This window comes from Leucoraja erinacea, chromosome 8 (genome assembly GCF_028641065.1).
Source record: "Leucoraja erinacea ecotype New England chromosome 8, Leri_hhj_1, whole genome shotgun sequence".
Taxonomy (NCBI): domain Eukaryota; kingdom Metazoa; phylum Chordata; class Chondrichthyes; order Rajiformes; family Rajidae; genus Leucoraja; species Leucoraja erinaceus.
Window position 1 is genome coordinate 41,250,112 of NC_073384.1, and position 24,317 is coordinate 41,274,428.

At 43.0% G+C, this 24,317-nt stretch overlaps 1 protein-coding gene across 2 annotated transcripts in view; it reads right to left on the minus strand.

Annotated features, from left to right (window-relative positions):
* The window catches only part of LOC129699611 (regulator of G-protein signaling 7), a 311,380-nt gene that overhangs the window by 96,366 nt on the left and 190,697 nt on the right, over positions 1-24,317 (minus strand). The window contains exon 4 of one of the 2 annotated variants that reach the window (XM_055639566.1): positions 1,769-1,819. In XM_055639566.1, coding sequence (XP_055495541.1) covers positions 1,769-1,819 — 51 coding nt within the window. Of the gene's footprint in view, positions 1-1,744; positions 1,820-24,317 lie in introns of both variants that reach the window. The other variant, XM_055639565.1, reaches the window with a different exon arrangement.

Below are 24,317 nucleotides of genomic sequence, written 5' to 3' on the forward strand. Positions count from 1 at the left end.
AGATCCCATTCTGGTGCCAGTGGGGGAAGAAAATTGATATTTCTATTGAAGCCAATGAAACTAAAGTTAAGCAACAAAATATAACAGAGAATTATCGTGCAGATGAAATGTTGCCCCAATATTTCAATGAGAGTCATTGTCACACAGCACAGAAACAGGCCCTTCGGCCCAACTCCTCCCTGCTGACTGAAATGTCCCATCTAAGCTAGTCCCATTTGTCCATGTTTGGCCCATATCCCTCCAAACCTTTCCTATCCATTTACCTGTCTTTCAGTGTTGTTTTGTGCCTTCTTCTGGCAGCTCATTCCATATACCCATCACCCAATTCAGTGTGAAATATAGTCCTAGCCTGCCCAATCTCTCCCTCACAGAAGTTAGAAACCCGTGTGGCACATCAAGGGATACAAGAACAGTCAGCACCTCTGAAGGACGAAATGAATGGAATAAAGTCAGAGCAGATAAAGATACAGATAAATGAGTCATGACTGGTGCATTGAATCTGGGCGAGACATGTTTGCTTGCAGTCATTGGTTAGATACTAGTTGAACGTTATAATATATCTTGCTCAGAGTAGGGAAATTGAGAACCAGAGGGCACAGGTTTAAAGTAAGTGGGTAAAAATGTAATAGGATCCTAAGGGGGAACCTTTTTACACAAAGGGTGGTAGGTGTATGGAATTAGCTACCGGAGGAGGTAGTTGAGGCAGGTACTATCGCAATGTTTAAAAAATATTTAGACAGGTACATGGATAGGATAGGTTTAGAGGGATACGGGTCAAATGCAGGCAGGTGGGACCAGTGTACATGGGACATGTTGGTCAGTGTGGAAAGTTGGGCCAAAGGACCTGTGTTCACGTTGTATGACTCTATATCTATAATCCCTATAGACGAAGATCCCAGGTACAGGAGCACACAATGTGTACAACCTATAACATGTAAGGTAAGAGGAAGTCCGTAATGCAGGCAAAACCTAGTGCTCAGGTGTCCTATGCTGCACTTTCAGTGGGGAAAGTGATCCATATGCTCCATCGGCACTGAGCATTGGTTGGCTGCCCAACACATTCATGCACAACAAGCCGCTAGATGATGCCGGTATCACCTACAATAACTTTTGGGATACAGATCAAGGTCGTAGAGTCATACTACACGGAAACAGGCCCTTCAGCCCAAATTGTCCATGCTGATCATAATGCCCCACCTCAGCTTATTCCATACCCCTCGAAAACTTCCATGTCCATAACTAGCGATGACCATGGAGATGGTGATGTAAGAGGACACAAGTAGCTTGGATCAGACCTGCAATGGTGGCTGTACCAGATTTAATTTTTTTTCAAAGAAATACAGCACAGAAACAAAGAACTGCAGATGCTGGTTTACACAAAAAACGACAGCCACGGAAACTAGTCCACTCCAACTAGCGAACACTATCCTACACACACTAGGGACAATTTACAATTTTACCGAGCCAATTAGCCTACAAACCTGTACGTCTTTGCAGTGTGGCAGGAAACCGGTGCTCCCGGAGAAAACCCACACAGGTCACGGGGAGAACGTACAAACCCGGTACAGACAGCACCCATTGTCAGGATCGAGCTGTGATCTCTGGCGCTGTAAGGCAGCAACTCAACCACTATGGGGTACAATATGGGGACCTGGAAAAAAAATCCAGCTTGAAATGATTCGTTACTTCATACTTTCACAAAATAAATGCTTTGGTTTAGTTATCAGATTGTACGTGGATTTACCAGCTTGAATCTCAGTAATTGTACCTTGGTCTTCAATGTTCAGATTCTTCAATAGCCATTGCACAATATCTGCACCTGTTAAAATAAAACAGAAAAGAACATTGAGTCAAGGGAAACCAATGTAATCATGCCTCTTCTGGCATATACAGGCCCACCACTGATTTTCCGGCACCCTTGGTTTCAGAGCCTTTCTGGATTATCCGTTTTGCCAGGTCAACAGAGGTCAGGGCCTCGGGGGGGAGGGGGGGGGGGGGCAAGACACTGGCCTACAAAGTCGGATTCAGTAGTCGGCTATGGGAACTGATCTGCCGGCTCTGTCTGAGCTGGAGTTCCACAGGGAGCTCCTCACTGGGAGCTTGTTCCATAGACTCACCACCCTCTGTGTGAAAAAGTTACCCATCAGATTCTTATTAAATCTTTTCCACTTCACCTTGAACCTATGTCCTCCGGTCCTCGATTCCCCTACTCTGGGCAAGAGACTTGTGCATCTACCCAATCTATTCCTCTCATGATTTTGTACACCCCTATAAGATCATCCCTCATCTTCCTGTGCTCCAAGGAATAGAGACCCAGCTTAATCAACCTCACCCTATATCTCACACCCTCTAGTCCTGGCAACATCCTCGTAAACTTGTTGCAGAATTGCACACAATACCCCTAGTGCATGACATGACATCCCAACTTCTCCATTTAGTGCCCCAACTGATGAAGGAAAACATGCCACACGCCTTCCTCACCATCCTCTCTCCTCTCAAAATCGACTTTAGACATGTCGACACCTCCAAGTCCGTGCCAACCAACAATAACCCTGGATCCTGTGTAGTCAAATCTTTAGAACCAGCTCACCATCTGGGAGCTTGTCAAAGACCTTCCTGATGTCCATGTAGACAACATACACCACCCTGCACTCATCAATACTCTTGCTCACCTCCAGATAAGACTCAATCGAATTAGTGAGGCATGATTTCACAAGCACAAAGCCATGCTCACTGTCCCTAATCAGTCCTGACCGTTGCAAAGTGTTGTTTCCCATTATCTCCTTCAATAACTTTCCCACAGTTGGCTCACTGGCCTGCAGTTCTATGGTTAATCTTTGCAGCTCTTCCCAAATAATGGCACAACATTAGCCACCTGCCAGCCATCCATTCATGGTGAACGAAGATACAAAACTCTCTGCCAGGGAGAGCAGACAATGCCAGGATTGAACCCGGGTCTCTGGCGTTGTGAGGCAGCAACTCTACCACTGCGCCACCATGCGCGTCTCTGGAAGAGGACACTTAAATTATTTACATGTTGAGACATTAGACAGGATTAAAACATTGCAGACATCTTTAAGATATTTATGTGACCAAAGTTGTTGCAGATATAGGATGGTTTATGACTATTTATTCATCTGCCAAGAGTACAACACTGGAAGAGAAGCAGAGCATCTTCAGAAACAAAAACATTTTAAAGCTTTCATATCAATTTCAGCTCGTGTCATAATAACTTTACAGCAACTATTGTAAAATACACCAGGAAGCAAATGTTAAGAGAGGAAACTGCATTTTAGAAACCCACCGGTATCGACAGGCTGTTTACTCTGGGAGGAAGGTCACGGAACCAGAAGGTATTAAATAGACAAGGTGCACACTGGCAAAGGAAGAAGATTTATATCTCATTCGAGAGGCTCGGGAGCTTAATTAGATATCAGTCATTTGCCACTCTGCAACATGTCCAAGATGGACACTGTATTCACTTCTGCTTTTCACATGGTTGTAGCGATTAGCTTTGGTCGAAGTAGAATAGGAGTCTGCTGTGGTCGAGCACTTAATCAATATGTTGTAGGAGCTTCAGCTAATTGTATTGGGTACACATCCACCACCGATTTTCTGGCAACTGTTGGTCCGGCACCTCCTTTAATTCGAACAAAATTACGAGAGTGCACTTGAAATCTCCCCTGGAAGACCCAGGTGAAAATGTGGCGCCTAGGCCGGGTGAGGCGACCGATATCACCCTCATCGGGACATCTGCAGCCTACCAGTGGGTCGTATTTGTCCCCTGAGGCTGGGGCTCTAGAACTCCGGCCCATCCACAGCCGGCAGATCCGTTCCCAGAGCCACCTTCCGAGGCCTGCTATGCCGAGGCCTGCTATGCCGAGGCCTGCTATGCCGAGGCTGTGACCGGCAAAACGGATAATAAGGCAAGGCTCTGGAAACAAGAGTGCTGGAAAATCAATGTCAAGTCAAGTCAAGTCACATTTATTTATATAGCACATTTAAAATACAACTCTCGTTGGCCAAAGTGCTTTACATTTGTTATAAGAATAGTGTAAACAAACTACTTACATATATACATATAACCCTCGCTCAGTGGACGTCAGGAAAGGCTTGGGAGTATAGATACGATTTTAGTCTTGACTTAAAGGAGTCGATGGAGGGGGCAGTTCTGATGGGAAGGGGGATGCTGTTCCACAGTCTAGGAGCTGCAACCGCAAAGGCGCGGTCGCCCCTAAGCTTATGCCTGGACCGTGGGATATTCAGCAGCCCCAAGTCGGCCGATCTGAGGGACCTGGAGGTGGAGTGGTGGGTGAGAAGACTTTTAATGTAGGAGGGGGCAAGCCCATTGAGGGCTTTGTAGACATAGAGGAAGGTCTTGAAATGTATACAGAACCACACAGGGAGCCAGTGAAGAGAGGCCAGGATCGGGGTGATGTGGTCCCTTTTTCGGGTGCCCGTCAGGAGTCTCGCTGCGGCATTTTGGACCAGTTGCAGGCGGGACAGGGAAGTGGCGGACCTGTATTCATATTAGCATATAGGGACCCTCTCTGGATATAAAAGGCATACATACTCGCATGGCCCCTGTGTCTGATTACTGTTACTTGCAATAAAAAATAATGAAATCCTCAATTACGGCAGCTAATAATTACAAACCTAATGGCCTGTCCCACTAACGCGACTTTTTCGGTGACTGCCGGCACCCGTCATAGGTCGTTGCAGGTCGCCGAAAATTTGCAACATGTTGAAAATTCAGTGGCGACCAGAAAGACGCTACGACTCTTTGGGCGACTGAGGAGACTACTCACGACCACCCGGCGACATGTAGCTGGGTGAAGTCTGTATGGTCGTGAGTAGGCGCCCAAAGAGTTGTACCTTGTTCTTGTAGCCGCTGGAGTTTCAACATGTTGAAAATCTTTGGCGACCTGCAATGACCTATGACAGATGCCGGCAGTCGCCGAAAAAAAAGGCCCATGAATCTACTTTGGAACTTACTAAAACAAGATTGGCCACAATTACTGTCCGGTGTATAATGGTGCGTGCTTCATAATAGAAATACCATTAAATCTGTTTAACAAATCAAACTGCAACACAATGCAATCCACCACCCATCAGCCCTATCACTCCCATCGAGTCGAAGCTGGACAATAATGTGCAGGAAGGAACTGCATTTGCTGGCTTACACCTAAAATAGACGCAAAATGCTGGAGTAACTCAGTGGGGACAGGCAGCATCTCGGGATGGAAGGAATGGGTGACATTTCGGGTCATGACCCTTCGACCCGAAACGTCACACTTTCCTTCTGTCCAGAGATGCTGCCTGTCCCCACTGAGTTACTCTAGCATTTAGTGTCTATCTTCTCAACAATAATGTGATGAGAATGGCAGTGAAGCACAATATGTGTGGCCATGTTTTGCATGTGGCATTATACCTGGGCTCTGTGAGTAGGATATACAAGTTCCAATTGCACTCATTTCAAGACCAGTGAAAGGTGATACTTCCTAGGAATAAAAACAGGACAGATGGTGACTCTCAGCAGGTTGGGCAGCATCTATGAAAACAGAATTAACATTTCATTGGAACTTATTCCACAAATTTCTATCCACAGATGCTACCTGAACTGCTGAGTATTTCCAGGATGTTTCCATTTTCAGCACAACTCTGCTGGACTTTCACATAGTTTCTTGTGAAGACCTCCTTTACTGTTTTGGTTTACATACCAAAAATATTGATATATTTGCCATTGTAAGAATGCAATACGTTCATCAGATTGATTTCAGCGATGGCAAAACTGCTAAATGAGGAGGTTAGGTTTAATATTGTACCTTGCACTAAATGCTATACCCATCCTCTATCTGTGTAGTGTGGGTGGTTGATTATGGCTCATGTATAGTCTTTTCTTTGACTGGACCTCGGTACATGTGACAATACCTCGGTACATGTGACAATAATAATGAGCTAAACTAGGTCATTTTCACACTTGTTTATGCTATGTTTTGTGCATCTGCATGCATTATCACATTTCTCACATCATAAGGCAACAAGAATGCTGAAGCGTTTGTTATTGACAGAAAAGCATTAATGGATGTTCATGCTCATGTTATATGAGCAGAATTAGGCCATTCGGCCCATCAAGTCTAATCCCTGTCATGAAAGGCCTATTTATAAATACAGATCCATACTAAATACATTCATGTAAATTTAAATCTAAATCAAAGATGAATTTCATTTCAAATCACTTTGATTTGAAAGATTTGATAAGAACCTGAGTGGTCACTTTTTTAGGCAAGGGGTGGTGGGTGCATGGAACGAGCTGCTGGAGGAGGTAGTTGCGGCAGGTAATATCGCAACATTTAAATAACATTTAAACAGGTGCATGATACAATATGGGTCAAACATGGGCAGGTGGGACTAGTGTAGATGGGGCATGTTGGTTGGTGTGGGCAAGTTGGGCCAATGGGCCTGTTTCCACGCTGTATGTCTCTATGACTTGTTTGGATAAATTGCAGGTGGGATATTGCAGGCAATCAAAATGTTTCGATTGTACAAATAGAGAGCTGGCGTTCTAAAGAATTAACTTCTAATTTGCTAGTCGTGTTTTGTTGATAATTTTTATGTTCCAATATGTATTTAGATTTGGTTTTCTGTGAACTTTGCTGCTTTCATGACCCTAAGAATGTAGATGTAAATTATTGATCATGCAATTTCCATACAGCAAGTAATTAACAGGTCAGGTTTAAAATACCAGTCTGTGACAAACAACAATTCCAGATCAAGCCTTGTTAACAAGAATGAAAACTCATCAATCTTATCATTAATTTCAGAGAGCTTTGATGATTATCCAGTCTCAATTAATTATGTTAGCATTTCATCTTCTAGTATTTACATTATTGAATCCTTGAACAATTGCTGGATATTAATTATCTTTAGAATGCAATATATGTCCATGTTTGACATTCCCAATATTTTATTTTGTTCATGGAATGAGATTGTTGCTAGTCAGGTTGGCATTTATTGCCCAAATCTAATTGAACTCAGAACACAGAAGAAGACAGCACAGGAACTGACCCTTCACCCCACAGTGTCTATGCTGAACATGGTACCAAGTTACACTGATCTCATCTGCCTGTACATGATCCACATACCTTCTATTACTTGCACTTCCATGTTCATTATCACAAAGCCTCTAAACACCACGATTGCATCTGCCTCCACCACCACCCCTGGCAGTAGTGCGTTCCAGGCCCCCACCACTCTGTGTATAAAACTTGTTCCATGCATCTCCATTAAACTTTCCACCTCTCACCTCTGCCCACAAGTGTTGGACATTTCTACCCTGGGGAAAAGTTTCTGACTAATAATGAATTAAGCTATTTTAAGGCCAGTTAAGAGATGACCACATCTGGAATCACCTATAGCACAGATCAAGTTAGGATTGTTTTTTGAAAGATCTGGTAGTTTATTATCTCTATTGGAGGTGCCAGCTTTTAATACTTGAAACTTTTAATACAACAAAGACACTCTAACAATGCTGTACAACTTACTCAGTTGACAGAAGTTTGAAGTTCACAAATCAATGTTCATAGTTTGGTTTGTTTAACAATTGTTTGAATTCTATGGGTTGGTGGGAATGAGAAGGTAAATTTACAATCAGATCTTCCATGATCTTATTGAATGTTGGAACAAGTCCCATCAGTATCTTATATGTTTTAATCAAGTAACTTGTCTATTAAACTCCATTGCATATAAGCATTGGCTGATTAGACTTTCCTCAAAAAACGTAATTGGCAAGCTGCCTATGATCACCCACTGAGACATGGAAGCTGCTGGCAAGGCATTATCCATCCCTCATTGCCTTTGAGAAGTTAGTGGTGAGCCACCAAGTTGAACCACGGCAGTCCCTCCAGTGACAGTGTTCTGCAGGTTACACTGATCGGTAGAGCTCTGGGGAGTGTTGTAGAGCAGAGGCACCCATGAGTATGTGCATAATTCTCTGACAGTGGTTCCACAGGTCAGGGTGGTGAATAAGGCTTTTGATACACAGGACTTCATCGGTCAAGGCATTGAGTATAGAAGTGGGATGTTACGTTGCAGATGTATGAGAAGTTGGTGAAGCTGCACTTTGTGTATTATGTATTTTGGTCGCCCTGTTATAGGCTGGAAAGTTAAGCTGGAAAGAATATATAAAAGATGTACGAGGATGTTGCCAGGACTTGAGGGTCTGAGGTATAGGGAGAGGTTGGGTAGGCTGGGACTTTATCCCTTGGAGCGCAGGACATGGAGGGTAATCTTATGGAGGTACATGTATTCATGAGGGGTATAGATAGGGGGGTGCACACAATCTTTTTCCCATGGCTGGCGAATCAAGAACTAGAGGGCATAGGTTGAAGATGCGAGGGGAAAGATTTAATATGATCCTGAGGGGCAACTTGATTCACACAGCGGGTGGTACAGAGGTGGAATGAGCTGCCAGAGGAAGTGGTCGAAGCAGGTACAATAACACTATTTCAAGACATTTGGACAGGTGCATGAATAAGAAAACTTTAGAGAAACATAGACATAAAGTGGTGGAGTAGCTCAGCGGGTCAGGCAAAATCTCTGGACGAAAAGGATGGGTGACATTTAGGCCGGGGATCCTTCTTCATATTGGCGATGCTGCCTGACCCGCTGAGTTACTCCAACACTGTGTGTCTATCTTTGGTATAAACTAACACTGGCAGTTTTTTGTTTCTACAATGTCACAATGACCTTCCTTTCACCACCAATCAATGCCTGTAAGTTGCATTTGTTTTGAAAAATCAACAACACAGAAGTGCTTTTGATATAAAGAACCCCAGCCTCCATATCTTAGACAGGAAGAATTTAATTCCAGTTATGTTCAGGTGATGGTTCAATGGTACTTTATTGACACTTACCGAAGTACAGTGAAATTATTTTGTTTGCATACAGTTCAGTAATAATCTTACTATACATTATCTACAAGCACTTGAGCATTTAGGTTTAGTTCACACTGATGAATGAATGAAAACTTTTATTGTCTGCAGTTCACTGCTTATATTCCTAGACACAGTGCACTCCTAAGTGAACGAAATTTTTGTTGCATTTGACCGCCTCTCCAAAATCAGGTAATTAAGTTAAAAGTGCTAGCCTCTGCGTCCATGCAAAAAAATGCCTCATGTCCATGGTTCTGTCAACAATAAATGCCAGAAAATGATATATAAAGTTTTTAAAAAGTGTCGATATTTAAAAAGTTCTAGCCTCGGTTTTGTTGATTGTTCAGTAATCTTATGGCCTGGGGGATGAAGCTGTTGCAGAACCTGGTTGTCCCGCTCTTCATGCTGCGGTACCTCCTCCCAGAGTTAAGCAGTATAAACAGTCCAAATTGTGGGTGTGTGGGGGCTCTGGTAATGCCCTTAGCTCTAATCAGACAGCACTTGTACCCCATGTCCATGATGGAAGGAAGAGAAGTCCCAATGATTTTTGACACCTACACATCCTTTCGATCCAGAGATGCTGCCTGACCTGCTGAGCGACTCCAGAACTTTGTGTCTATCTTTGGTATAAACCAGCATCTGCAGTTCACTGCTTAGTATTCTTCTGGAGAAGGTACAACAGTTTGTCTTGTACTCCTAAGTGCAGATGCAACAACGATTTATAGTTGCCTGACCGCCTCCCTGTTTCAATTTCACATTGACCTTTTAATGCATACTGACATCTGAGTTGTTTTTCTCACTGCCTCTAAGCCTCAGTGCAAAGCTACAATTTATTGGCAATCGGGAAACCTGATCCCTCTCCTTTTATGGATATATTTTTCAGTCCACAGTCGCCCTGAAGGATGCCAGAAAATGACACTCCTAAACCTATAGATTCACACCTACACATTCTTCCAAACCTTCCATTTCTAACCATTACACATCAGCTCAGCTCTAAAGATGACACATCATAAATGTTTCAATAACCTCCTACATTATTGCACAGCAATTGACAGAGAACTGTAGGTGTGTATTTTAAATAATAATAGGCTGCTCACTGCAATCATCACAACATTAGTTTCAAAGTTTGACCGCTTTAATAATTTTGCTTTGCTTTTCCTTCTTTCTTATGCTTTTTATTCTCACATATCCACTCAGACATTGTAATCCCCATCTGTTTAATTAACTCTAAATTTAAAACTACTAAGTTTGGAAAAAATAACCAAACCCTATTTCTTTAGATTTTAGAGGCACAGCCCTGCTGCACTGTTCTAAGTAGAAACACTGTTCTATGCAGAAACGGAACTGCAGATGCTGGTTTACAAATAAAAATACACCAAGTTCTGGAGTAACTCAGTGGATCAAGGGCCTGTCCCACTTAGGTGATTTTTTCGGTGACTGCTGGCGACTGTCAGTCGTAGCAGGTCACTGGAAAACCGGCGACTGGACCCCCCTACGACAATGTCTATGACAATCTACACAACCTATTACCTAGTCGACGTCAACCCATTAGGACGTCCACCTACGTCCACCTGCGACAAGCTACGACAAGGTATGACCCTGTCAGCGACAACTGAAGACAACTTAAGACAATTCAGTCACCGGTACTGGTACCGAATATAGGAGCAAAGAGGTCCTTCTGCAGTTGTACAGAGCTCTAGTGAGACCACACCTGGAGTATTGTGTGCAGTTTTGGTCCCCTAATTTGAGGAAGGACTTTCTTGCTATTGAGGGAGTGCAGCGTAGGTTTACAAGGTTAATTCCCGGAATGGCGGGACTGTCGTATGCTGAGAGAATGGAGCAGCTGGGCTTGTACATTCTGGAGTTTAGAAGGATGAGAGGATATCTCATTGAAACATATAAGATTGTTAAGGGCTTGGACACGCTAGAGGCAGGAAACATATTCCCGATGTTGGGAGAGTCCAGAACCAGGGTTCACAGTTTAAGAATAAGGAGTAAGCCATTTAGAACGGAGACGAGGAAACACTTTTTCTCACAGAGTGGTGAGTGTGGAATTCTCTGCCTCAGAGGGTGGTGGAGGCAGGTTCTCTGGATGCTTTCACGAGAGAGCTAGATAGGGCTCTTAAAAATAGCGGAGTGGGGAGATGGGGAGAAGGCAGGAACTGATTGGGGATGATCAGCCATGATCACATTGAATGGCGGTGCTGACTCGAAGGGCCGAATGGCCTACTCCAGCACCTATTGTTTATTGTCTGTCGCCGTTTAGTCACCAATGGAATTCACCGAAGTCAGCACCAGCGACAATCTACATCACCTGGCAACAACCTGCGTCATCTGGCGACAACCTATGACAGCACCTACATCAGGAGAAATCAATCTATGCTCATTGGCGTCAAACCCACTGTCGCCGAAAATGTTTGAACATTTCAAAATTCAGCGGCGACCAGAAAAACGGTACGACTGAGGGATAGGTGTACAGTACAGACATAACAATGGATATGTGGCATTTCGGGTCAGACCCCTCTTCAGAAGAAGGGTCCTGACCGGATATGTCACCTATCCATTTTATGTCTGTACTGTTTTATGTTCTATTTTCTAAGGTGAGATTTATTAATTTGCCAACACCCACAGATGTGTGTATAGTTACAACATCTATTTTAAGGTGAGGGGGGGGAAGATTTAATAGGAAGCTGAGAGGTAACTTTTTCACACAGAGGGCAGTGAGTGTATGGAGGAGGCAGTTGAGGAAAGGAGTATTGCAACATTTGAGAAACATATGAACAATTACATGGACAGGACAGGTTTAGAAGGATCTGGGCCAAATGCTGGAAGGTGGGACTAGTGTAGATGGGACATGCTGGTCGGTGTGGGCAAGTTGGGCTGAAGGCCCATTTCCACACTGTATGACTCCATGACGATCTGAAAATGATGCTGCCAGTACATGGATTTACCAGACGAGACTGCTTGACAAAGAGCTCACATGCATTTCTGAACAATCCAGACCCAAAATATCATCTGCCCAATTCCCACCACAGAAGCTGCCTGACCCACAGAGTTTCTTCAGCAAGGTCCCAGCATCTACAATCTCTTTTGCCTCACACACACTTGACGGGTTGAATGTTCTCTTTCTGTCAGCCTATGATTCCAGTGGAAATATTGCATGGTCTAGTTTAATTTTAAACTTGAGTTTAATGGAGATGTGTGGGACAAGTTTTTTACACAGAGAGTGGTGGGGGCCTGGAACGTACTGGAACGTACTGCCAGGGGTGATGGTGGGGGCAGATATGACAGTGGCATTTAAGAGGCTTTTAGATAGACACATGAAAATGCAAGGAATAATGGGATGTATATCATGTACAGGCAGATGATATTAGTTTCATTTGTTTTGTGTTTTATGACTATTGGCTGATTAATTTCCCTCCTGGGATAACTAAAGTTCTATTGTATCGTATTGTATGGTATCGTATAACTACGCATCATATTCAACACCAACATTGTATGCTGAAGTGCCCATTCCTGTGCTGTACTGTTCTATGTTCTATTACAAAATTAGTCATGAGTGTGAATCCTCTGGATAAAGGGATTCCTTGCAAATATCAAGATAGAGAGCGGTTGCGATTGTGGTGGCACAGCAGCAGAGTTGTTGCCTTACAGCGAGCACCGGAGACCCGGGTTCGATCATGACTACGGGTGCTATCTGTACAGAGTTTGTACGATCTTCGTGGGTTTTCTCCGAGATCATTGGTTTCCTCCCATACTCCAAAGACGTACAGGTTTGTAGGTTTTGGCTTGGTAAATGTAAAAATTGTTCCTAGTGGGTGTAGGGTAGTGTTAATGTACCTGATAGCTGGTCGGCGCGGATCCGGTGGGCCGTGCTGTATATCTAAACTGAACTAAACTAAGCATCATCAGTTTACATCTCAGGAAAATAACTTGGGATTAATATTTTGAAGACTGGTTAACAATTCAACAAGCGAAAGCAGGTACCAAAATCAGTTGGTCAATTATATTTGCAGTATTAGGGTGGGAAAGTGGCGCAGCTGTAGAGTTGTTGCCTTACAGTGCCAGAGACACAGATTTGTGTGCTGATTACTGATGCTGTCTGTACAGAGTTTGTACATTCTCCCCATCACCACGTGGGTTTTCTCTGGGTGCTCTGATTTTCTCCCACACTCAAAGACTTACAGGTTTGTAGGTTAATTGGCTTCGGTAAAAAATGTAAATTGTCCCAAGCGTGTAGGATAGTGCTGGTGTACAGGGTGATCGCTGGTCAGCCCGGACTTGCTTGGCCAATGAGGCCGTTGTTTGCACTGTATCTTTAAACTAAACTAAACATTACATTCAGCCAGAAACATTCACAATGTTGCAGGTCCCAATTAAGACAATGCTGTAGTTGCTGAACTTAACATCAATACTCCTGCCCAGTGCATCCTCATTTCTGGCCATTTGCCAGGACTCCTGCTGAAAGAGTAAATGTCTTCTGTAGACCAGTTGTGATGATCTCTTAAGCCTCGTAGCATGCAAGCATCGTTTAATCTGGATTAATGAGGCATCGCTTTTGAGATTGCATTTAAAAAGGGCACTGTTACCACAATTCAATTAAATATAAAGGCTGGTGATGGAGCAAGAAAAAAATGGTCGTACAAATATTTGAACCTTCAGAATATAAGACCATCACGATCAAACATCGAAATGAGAATAGATACAACTGAATTTGACAGACTTGATAGAACAGATATAACATTATGAGAGGCATAGATAGGGTAGACAGTCAGAACCTTTCTCTCAGGGTGGAAATGCTCAACGCCAGAAGGCATATAAGACGAGAGGGGTTGGTTTAATGGAGATGTGCAGGGCAATTCTTTTAGTTTTTTAGTTGAGTTTCTTAGTTTTGTTTAGTTCATTGTCATGTGTACCGAGGTGCTGTGAAGAGATTTTGTTGCGTGCTAATCAGTCGGAGGAAAGAAATTACAACTGAGCCATCCACAGTGTAAACGGGAATGACGTGAATAATGTTTAGTGCAAGGTAAGTAAAGTCTACTTTCCTATAGTGAATTTTACACCTCTTTATGAAAGGCGTGGCTCTTCAGTACTTCCCCAAAAATAGAATTGGACTTCCTTCGTAAAATATAGTCAAGAAAGCAGATTCTTCCTCTGAAATAAGAGTCTGTTAATATGCATGCAGTGCTCTTTCAGTCAGGGACTATTGAGTGACGAAACTCTATTTTGAGATTTAATTTAGTGAAGGAAGTACAGTTCTATTTTTGGTGTGTGGACCACTTGGGCCTATTACTTATATATCATTTTTTTTTAAATATGTTAAAAACGACAGTGACCTGGTTGTAAGTTTCAATTACTGAACCATTTAATGACCCAGTTGCACTTTGCTCTTCTGGAATTGACAGTTAGGCTATAAGATTAATGATGGTGATCTCATCACCACAAATTTATACAGAAACAGCGCTCAGTCCGTTGCCAGGAAACTCTTTCGTCAATGTAGGATACTGTTCCAATGTGTTTTCTGTTTCGTTTTTATATTGGATGCTGCCAGGATGACAACGGTAATCCTTTCCGAGTCTAAACTCTCCCATCTTCACACGTTTTATGACTCAGGACTATTTGATTTGCTTTACATCCACGGACCATGATATGAATGTGGAAGACTGTGGTTTTTGGACATTCAGTCGATAGTCCGAGCTAGGCCTTTGACATAACATGGCATTAGACCAGTTTTTTTATAATTTAAAATTTCTAATTTTACAGATTAAATCACAACAGCAGATGCCAACCTCAGTTGGAAGCTTATTGAAACTTGACAACAGTTCATTACAATTCTTTATTAAAAAAGCACATATTTAATTTTCACTCCCCCATTCGATTATGCACAAAATGAATTAGTTTAATATAACATGTTTGCTTAATTCTTCACACAGTCACAAGCTGTGATTGATTTTCACAGCAGAGTTTGGCATACAGGTGGCACCAAACTTACTGTAATTGCTTGGCTTACCTATGTATCTGGTAGCTTCACAAGTAAGTATTAACAACCTTCATGTATGGTGTTTTGCATGTCAAATTTTGGAGGAATATTAATAAGATACTACTTACAAACAATTGAACATAATTAATCTTAATGCATCAGCTTTAAGAACTCATGGAGTGAGAAATGTTATTTAACTACCCTTGCTACATGCTCAGTTATTAGTTTTGATAAACACAAAATGCTGGATTTTACTTCGGAGTCACATGAGTGACTACGTGAAGAACCCGTCCAGCACGCATGCGCGACATGAGCGTTCACGCAGTGCAACAGCGACGCAGCGGGAGTCAGGCGATCCCAATACAGCTTAAAAAAGACGGACCAGTTTATTCTGAGGTTGTTTTTTCCGAAAAAAAAGTGTTTTGTTTTGTCTCACCAGGAACAATGAGCAAAACAAGACAAACCAAGAAGTCCGCCCCCCGTTCGACTCCAACGGAGGAGCGTTCCATCAGTGGGGGGCAAGAGGCGGTAGGACCGCTAACCCAGCGATCCGCCATCCCCGACACCGTGCCGAGCCCAGTCCCGCTAGCGCAGCCTGAGCAGCGGGCTGGATGTAAAGCAGCACGGAAGACCAACCGGCTGGTGGTATCCGATTCTTCGGACGGGGACGTCTCACCGCCCGCGCGGGGCAGAGACAGCCGCCTGAGCCGCATGGAGCGGCTTGTGGAGCAAATGCTCCAGCGAGACTTGCTTCAAGAGGAGCAGTCTCGCAAAGGGAGTTCAGGCACTCCCACCACAGTGCCTCACAATGCACTGGCCATCGCTTCCCCCTCATCCGAGGGCAGCTTTGGCGACCAGGGCTAGGCTGGTCAAGAAGAGGGGTCACTGGCCGAAGATGTCGGGAGTACACTAGGGGTACAGGACCAGGAACAGCTGCTGGGTGTGGTAGACCGTTACGTGGCAGCTCCACGTGCAGGATGGCCATTAGAGCCAAAACGGGCGGCCAGCATTAACTACCTGTCCTTCAAGCCCCTACAAGAGCAGGTAGTTAATGAAGCCCTAGAGCTGTATTCGGCCCCAGAGAATTGCACCTCGCTCAACGTGCCGGCTGTCAATAGCCAAATCTGGGAGCACGTTGAGCCAAACATCCGCAATCAAGAGCTCAAACTACAGCGGATCCTCAGGCTCCTGACGTCAGCCATCACTTCATATGCTCGTTCCGTGGATGGGGTGGAAACGACCATCAATCAGCAGGATACACTCGCACTGCTGTGCAATACCCAGTTCGAAATTAACAACCTCCGTAAGGAGATTATAAGACCTGCCCTCAACCCGAAATTCGCGGGTTTGTGCAAAACGCCGGCCACAGAGCCAGAAATCCTGCTCTTCGGCAAGGACCTCTTTAAGAAAGTAAAAGACATGGAGGAGGAGTCCAAAACATTTGACCTCATGAGGGCAGGCCCCGGGACGAGCAAACCCACTAAACCCAAGCGACAGTACTCCACCGCGCCCACCAGTCTACATCAACCCTATGGGACTGGTGAAAGCTTGGGGTCCACACATAACCACCGGAAGCCTTTTTTAGGCCAAGGCCCAGAGCGGACCCCATGGAAAATGCGCCACCCCCAACCAACAACAACACATCAGACAACACATCAGAAGATTCATCGTCCGACAAAGAAACAGAAGAAACACCCGTAACCATGGAGGTAGGTGGGTCTGGTTCCTACCAGCATATAAAAAGTGGGGGTTCTATACTAACAGGGGGGAGATTACACCTGTTTGTGCAAGCATGGAAGTCTATCACGAATGACAAGTATATACTCAACAGCATTCGTGGATACAAAAATAGAGTTTACTCTAGAAAACTTGCCACCAGTTCAGCACTCACCCCAAAGGGTCTTTTCCCTCTCAGTTAAAGAAAAAACGAGAGGGACAAGCTGAACTGGTGAGGCTAATTACAAAGGGTATCATTGAAAAAAACAAACATGAACCCTTGGAATTTGTCTCTAATATATTCACTAAAACCAAAAAAGATGGTGGATGTCACATCATCATTGACTTAACTTCACTAAATATGTTTGTTAAGTATATACATTTCAAAATGGAAACATTTGTAACTGCCAAACAACTGATTTCCAAAGGATACTTCATGGCAAGCATCGACCTTAAAGATGCTTACTATTCAGTACCCATTCATAAGGATCATCGCAGATACCTGAAATTTACCTGGATGGGGCAAGAATGGCAGTTTAAAGCGTGCCTAACGGGTTAACATCAGCCCCAAGATTATTCACCAAGATACTAAAACCAGCCTTGGCAATATTAAGAAAACAAGTCATATTGTCATGGCATATCTTGATCACATCTCTGAAGATCTTTCCTGGTCCGAGAACACAAACGCAATTATCAAAAAAGCTCAACAGTGCCTCTACTTCCTGAGAAGATTAAGGAGAGTCGGTTTGTCAAGGAAGACTCTCTTTAACTTCTACAGGTGCACAGCAGAGAGCATGCTGACCGGTTGCATCGTGGCTTGGTTCGGCAATTTGAGCGCCCTGGAGAGGAAAAGACTACAAAAAGTAGTAAACACTGCCCAGTCCATCATCGGCTCTGACCTTCCTTCCATCGAGGGGATTTATCGCAGTCGCTGCCTCAAAAAGGCTAGCAGTATCATCAAAGACCCACACCATCGTGGCCACACACTCATCTCCCTGCTACCTTCAGGTAGAAGGTACAGGAGCCTGAAGACTGCAACAACCAGGTTCAGGAATAGCTACTTCCCCACAGCCATCAGGCTATTAAACCTGGCTCGGACAAAACTCTGATTATTAATAACCACTTTCTGCTATTTGCACTTTATCAGTTTATTTATTCATGTGTGTATATATTTATATCATGGTATATGGACACATGTATCTGTTTTGTAGTAAATGCCTACTATTTTCTGTGTGCTTATGCAAAGCAAGAATTTCATTGTCCTATACAGGGACACATGACAATAAAACTCACGAACACTTGAACACTTGAACTTATATCATAATAGTAGGCAAAACCATGGAATTGGCTATATCAGCTGTGTCAGCTACCAAACAATGGTTTGAAACCTTGGGATTTGTCTTACATCCAGATAAATCTAAGTTGACGCCATCCACAACCATGGACTATCTGGGCTTCACAATTAAATCAGTCCACATGTCTGTAACGTTACCAAAAGACAAAACAGCAGAATTGGCACAAACATGTAACAATTTAATGGTCAATGATCGACCAACCATTCGACAAGTGGCAAGAGTAATTGGAAAGATGGTAGCAGCATTTCCAGCTACACAATTTGGACCTCTGCACTATCAAAACTTACAAAGAGCAAAAGTGCAGGCACTAAAACGACATGCAGGTCACTTTGACCGGATCATGAAATTACCCACTGAAGCAATGTCAGAGCTACAGTGGTGGGTAGAGAACATTTGGCATAGTTCCAGCCCTATCATCATCGTTAACCCTACGTTAATTATTCAAACAGATGCCAGTGGTCAAGGCTGGTGAGCAACTAATTCCATATCCAGCACAGGTGGTAGATGAACTAACCTAGCGTCATCGTTACTACTTACACTGGGCATAAATTATCTAGAAATGTTGGGTGCATTTTATGGATTAAAAGCATATTCAACAAATATGCATCACTTGCATGTTCGGTTACAAATAGACAATACTACGGTGGTGGCTTATATTAACCATATGGGCGGCATAAAATCGATATCATGTGACAAATTGGTCAACACAATCTGGCAATGGTGTGTCGACAGACATATTTGGCTATCAGCAACTTACATGCCAGGTAAGCTAAATACAGTGGCAGACACCAGGTCACGCAAATTCAATGATAACACCGAATGGATGTTAAATCCCAAAGTATTTGCTAAAATTACCAAGCAATATGGCATGCCAGATATTGATCTATTTGCATCCAGATTAAATCACCAGGTTCCTATGTATGTCGCTTGGGAACCAGACCCTGAGGCAGCAGCGGTAGATGCGTTCACGCTGGACTGGGAAATTTCTTCTTTTATGCATTTCCTCCTTTCTGCCTCATCAGTCGGGTACTACGCAAAATACAAATGGACTCTGCTTCAGGTATTTTGATAGTACCCGACTGGCCTACACAGCCATGGTTCCCAGTGCTCCTCGACATGATCGTCGAGACCCCAATGACTTTTCCCAGTAGCCCAGAATTGCTAACCCACCCAGTATCTGGCATAAGCCACCCATGCCACAATAAAATTAAACTCCTGGATTGCAGATTTTGAAAAGGCCTCTGCTGGGCCTGGGATTGTCAGAAACCACCATCAACACCATGACAGCATCCCACCGTGTATCCACAAGGAAACAATACTTAAGTATCAAGTATCAAGAAGTGGGAGAAATACTGTTCGGATACAGGAACCACTTATTCAACCACAACAGTAACCAATGTACTGGAGTTCCTGGCAGGCCTTCACCATAATGAAGGACTCAGCTACAGTGCCATTAACACAGCCAGAAGTGCTCTGTCTGCCTACTTAATACAGGCACCAGGACAACAGGCCATGGGATCCCACCCACTGGTGGTCAAACTCATGAGGGGGATATTTAACTCCAACTCCCCTAGACCAAGGTACACCCATATCTGGGATGTCAGTGTGGTCCTGACATACCTCAGGGGATGGTCACCAGCCAGGTCCCTCACCCTGGAACAATTAACTCAGCACAAAGAGTCCAGTCACTTCACCTATTATGACTGGACAACATGATCATAACTCCAGACCATGTCTCATTTACTATCCAGGGGCTGGTCAAACAGAGCAGGCCAGGAACATCAAATCCAGTCATGGAATTCCGGACCTACCCACCAGAACCACAGTTATGTGCCATGACCCACCTACTGAACTATATTGACACAACTAAAATCCATCGAGGGAGAGAAAAAGCCTTATGGGTCAGCCACTAGAAACCTTATGGTCGGGTGACGTGCCAAACCATTTCAAGATGGCTCAAGCAGGTGCTGAAAGCCGCTGGTATAAATACTAACATATATAAATCTCACTCCACCAGGGCAGCATCCACGTCGGTGGCTAAGAGAATGGACGTACCAATAGACCACATCCTGGCTACAGCGGGGTGGTCTGGGGAAAGAACGTTTCGAACTTTTTATAATAAGCCGTTGGCAGAACCTGCTTCATTTGCAGAGAAAATATTACCATCTGCAAATATATAATTTAGCCCGGGAGAGCAATTTGTTTTTTTTTTTGTTATTGTTAATAAACACCATTATTGTTATTTTACAAACAGATTCATGGTTGATTACGATAACATACTTCCTCCCTCAAATGACTTTGGCAGTGAGTGAAGTATGAACAGTTACACGGTTTAAAATCACAGAGCTTTAAAATCTTCACGTAGTTACTCACGTGACTCTGAAGTAAAATAATAAGATTAAACGAGAACTTACCAGTTTGAAGTTTGATCTGTATTTTATGAGGAGTTACGATGAGGGATTACGTGCCCTCCGCTCCCACCCTCAATAATAGAGATCAAACTGGTATCTAAGCTCTCCTTTTCTTTACTATATTTATTTCAATTACTGTGTCTTTCTGTGATTCCTCACTGCTGCTTTGAAGTATGTCGTGCATGCGTGCTGGACGGGTTCTTCACGTAATCCCTCATCGTAACTCCTCATAAAATACAGATCAAACTTCAAACTGGTAAGTTCTCGTTTAGTCTTACTATTAACATCAGTGGGTCAGGCATCATCTCTGGAAAATGGAAAGGTGACATTTCGGGTCAGGAAAACTTCTTCACCAATCTGAAGAAGGGTCCTGACCAAAACGTCACCTATCTTTTTTTTTCCAGAGTGGCTGTCTGACCTGCTGAGTTACTCCAGCAGGTGTGTCTATCTTTTGTATAAGCCAGCATCTGGAGTTCCTTGCTATTACTGTTATTAGATTTGTTGTATTGTGGAACCAAGAGTCCCTGGGATACAGCAAGTCATTTTAATCTGTATAATATTATTAAGAAACATTATTTGATTACAGGATCATTTTTAGGTTTAAGTGAGCAAATTAAAGTCATAGAGGCAAAGTAATTTTCATTAATTTTCAATTCATTTTCACAACCCAGAAGGTGTTTCGTAAATTGAGGCTACGAAAATGAGTGCCATTAAAGTGTTTGTTTCCTCTCCAGAATATTCAGTTTCTGACCATTGCAGAATTGTTCATATGTTGTATGGACAAATTGTAATATTCAAATTGATGCTTAATGGCCCCAAGGTTCAATTCATATTACTGAAGCTATTAAATTAGCCATTACCTCAGTTGAATTAGTGTGGTGTGCCGAGAAATGTTTTACTTGTGATTCATAAATATTCTTCTTCTCCTTAGGCAATCCATTGGGATTACTTTTGTTTATTATTGTCACATGTACCGAGGTACAGTGAAAAGCTTTTTGTTGTGTGCGTGCCATTCAGCCTAATTCTGACTTCATCAAATTGTCGTAAAACTTTAAACTAATTGGATTCATAAGTTTATCAGTTCGTGGAGCAGAATTAGGCCATTCGGCCCATCGAGTCTACTCCGTCATTCAATCATGGCTGACCTATCTTTCCCTCTCAACCCCGTTCTCCTGCTTTTTCCCCATAATCCATGACACCCTTACAAATCAAGTATCTATCAATCTCCACCTTAAAAACCCAATGACGGGCTCCACAGCAGTCTGTGGCAATGAATTTCACAGATTCATCACTCTCAGACTAAAGAAATTCCTCCTCATCTCCTTTCTAAAGGTATGACCTTTTATTCTGAGACTATGGCCTCTGGTCCTAGACTCTCCCACTAGTGGAACCATCCTCTCCACATGCAATCTATCCAGGCATTTCACAAATTGTTTTCTCAGGAGCGTCAAATCTTTTCAAATGCACCATTGTGATCGCATCAGTGCACAGCATACTCTCTCTAAAATGTATGTTGTTGTCATCAATAGGATACATTTTGGAAACAAAATGGAAATGTCACCACTAACTAATTTCTACTCCATGATTAGAAGGAGAGAAAAATCTGGAGGTTTAATGATTCAGATTCACCTTAGAGTATATTGTTCTATTAATTACAGCTTTAGTGATTGTATCTTATAATATTTGTATTGATAATAATTTCCAGCCATGTCCTAGCATACTGAAAAATGCTGTTTAGCATTCTCTTGTAAGGTTTATAAGCTGAGTGTATAATATGCATGATGTGTTTTATTATTCTATGGTGATATTAATAGTCACTGAGTAAAGTAAATCCATAGCTTAGTCATCAGTCCATCAACAAAAGTACTCTCACATCTATAATTGTGGCTGTGGAGAACCCAGTTTTCAGGCATCCTTTTGTTTTTGATACATGGGAGCTGAAGGGGACAATCATTGGGAGACGCCCCCAGGACACAGAGGTGGCCGAGCGAGGAGAGGGACATTGTTTTGTGGGTTGAGCTGGGCGAGGGCGACAGAGAGGATCCTGCAGCATCCTGGCGCTTACTTGGATCAGGAGCTGCTCCAGCACATCGAGCATGTGGACTTTGGACTTTTTGTAAATGGTGCTAAAATATGGCGACTGTGATCTATGCAAAAATAATTTCACTGTGCATTGCACACGTGATAATAACGCACCATTGAAACCACCCGACTGTAGTCCAGCACTCTTAACATTCGGTTCCTTACAACCTCTCTTATTGACCAAACTTCTTTCAACGTTTCTCTTATGGTCATTCCCATGTCAATCCCATCCCCAATTACCCAAGTGTGGTATGTTTTGTTATGGTAAAGATTACATCAATGTGTGTGTGTTATGATGGTAGTGGTTAATTGGTGGTGAGTAATATCTCATTGGGAGAGTTCAGCTGACATTTTGTCAAAAACAGATGGTAAGTATTTTATCTGCGTTGGGTGATTTAACTACAGATTTACATGTGCTTAATATATATATATATATATAACCTTTTTATCATTAATATACATACCAAGTCAATGAACTGAAAGTAATGCTATTATAGAGAAAATATTGAATTACATCAATAAAAGGCTCTGACTCAAGAAACTATCAAGCTTCTTTGCAATCAAAGTGCAGCTAAAATTCCTTCTGACGGCTGTCAAACGTTCTGGGACAGGACTCACAAATGCCCCCGGAATGTAGAGGATGAGGATAATTAATCCCAAGGAGGATTCTCTACCAGCTTTTAATCAATATCCAACTCCCTCACCCACTCCTCTTTGACCCCCTTAGACACTCAAAATCTAAAGGAAGAAAAATATTATTAGAGTCATAGAGTCGTACAGCGTGGAAACAGGCCCTTCAGCCAACATGTCCCATCTATACTAGTCCCACCTGCCTTCATTTGGACCGTATCCCTCTAAAACTGTCCAATCCATGTACCTGTCCAAATGTTTCTTAAAATTTAATCAGCCATGATCACAATGAAATGCGGTGCTGGCTCGAAGGGCCGAATGGCCTCCTCCTGCACTTATTTTCTATGTTCTAAAAGTTGTCATAGTACCTGCCTCAACTACTTCCTCTGGAAGCTCATTCCATACACCCACCACCCTTTCTGTGCAAAAGCTACCCCCCAGGTTCCTATTAAATCTTTCCCCCCCTCACCTTAAGTCTATGTCCTCTGGTTCTCGATTCCCCTACTTTGGGCAAGAGGCTCTGTGTATCCATTCTTCCCTGAAACAAACTGTCAGAGGAGGTATCACAGATATGATGATTATGTTTAAGCATCATTTGCACAGGTACTTGGATGGGAAAAGGGTAGAGCAGTATGAGGCAAATGCTGTACACCTCTATGACTCTCTGACAAACTGGCCATGACTGGGAGCTGAATATTCTTCCACAATTTGTGAAACTTAATCATTCACATTATAGTCACGTTGTTTCTGGTATGTGCCCTTCTCCTTTCCTTACACAACAGCTAATTAAATTTTATTTGGAAAAAGTTTAGTAGATAATGACTCAATGACTAATAGTCTTTTTCGGATGTATCGAGCAATTCCAAATTTAGTTCACTTTTGACTGTTAGTCCTTCTCTCCAAATTATTTGGAAAAGAACTGTGAACAAGGCCTTGTGTGGGATCAGGGTTAGGTTTAGGTTTATTATTGTCACATGTACTGATGAACAATGAAAAGCTTTGTGGGTATATAGTTATAGGAACAGATTCACCACTGATTTTCCAGAATCCTTGGGTCCAGAGCTTTGTGGGTTATCCGTTTTGCTGGTTTGACAGAGGTCACGGCCTCCAAGAGGAGTGGAACAGTACCGGAAATGTCCGCCTAGGCCACCGAGGAGCCGCGATACCAGCTCGCAAATTCGACCTTGGAAGTTGGCTATAGGAACGGAAA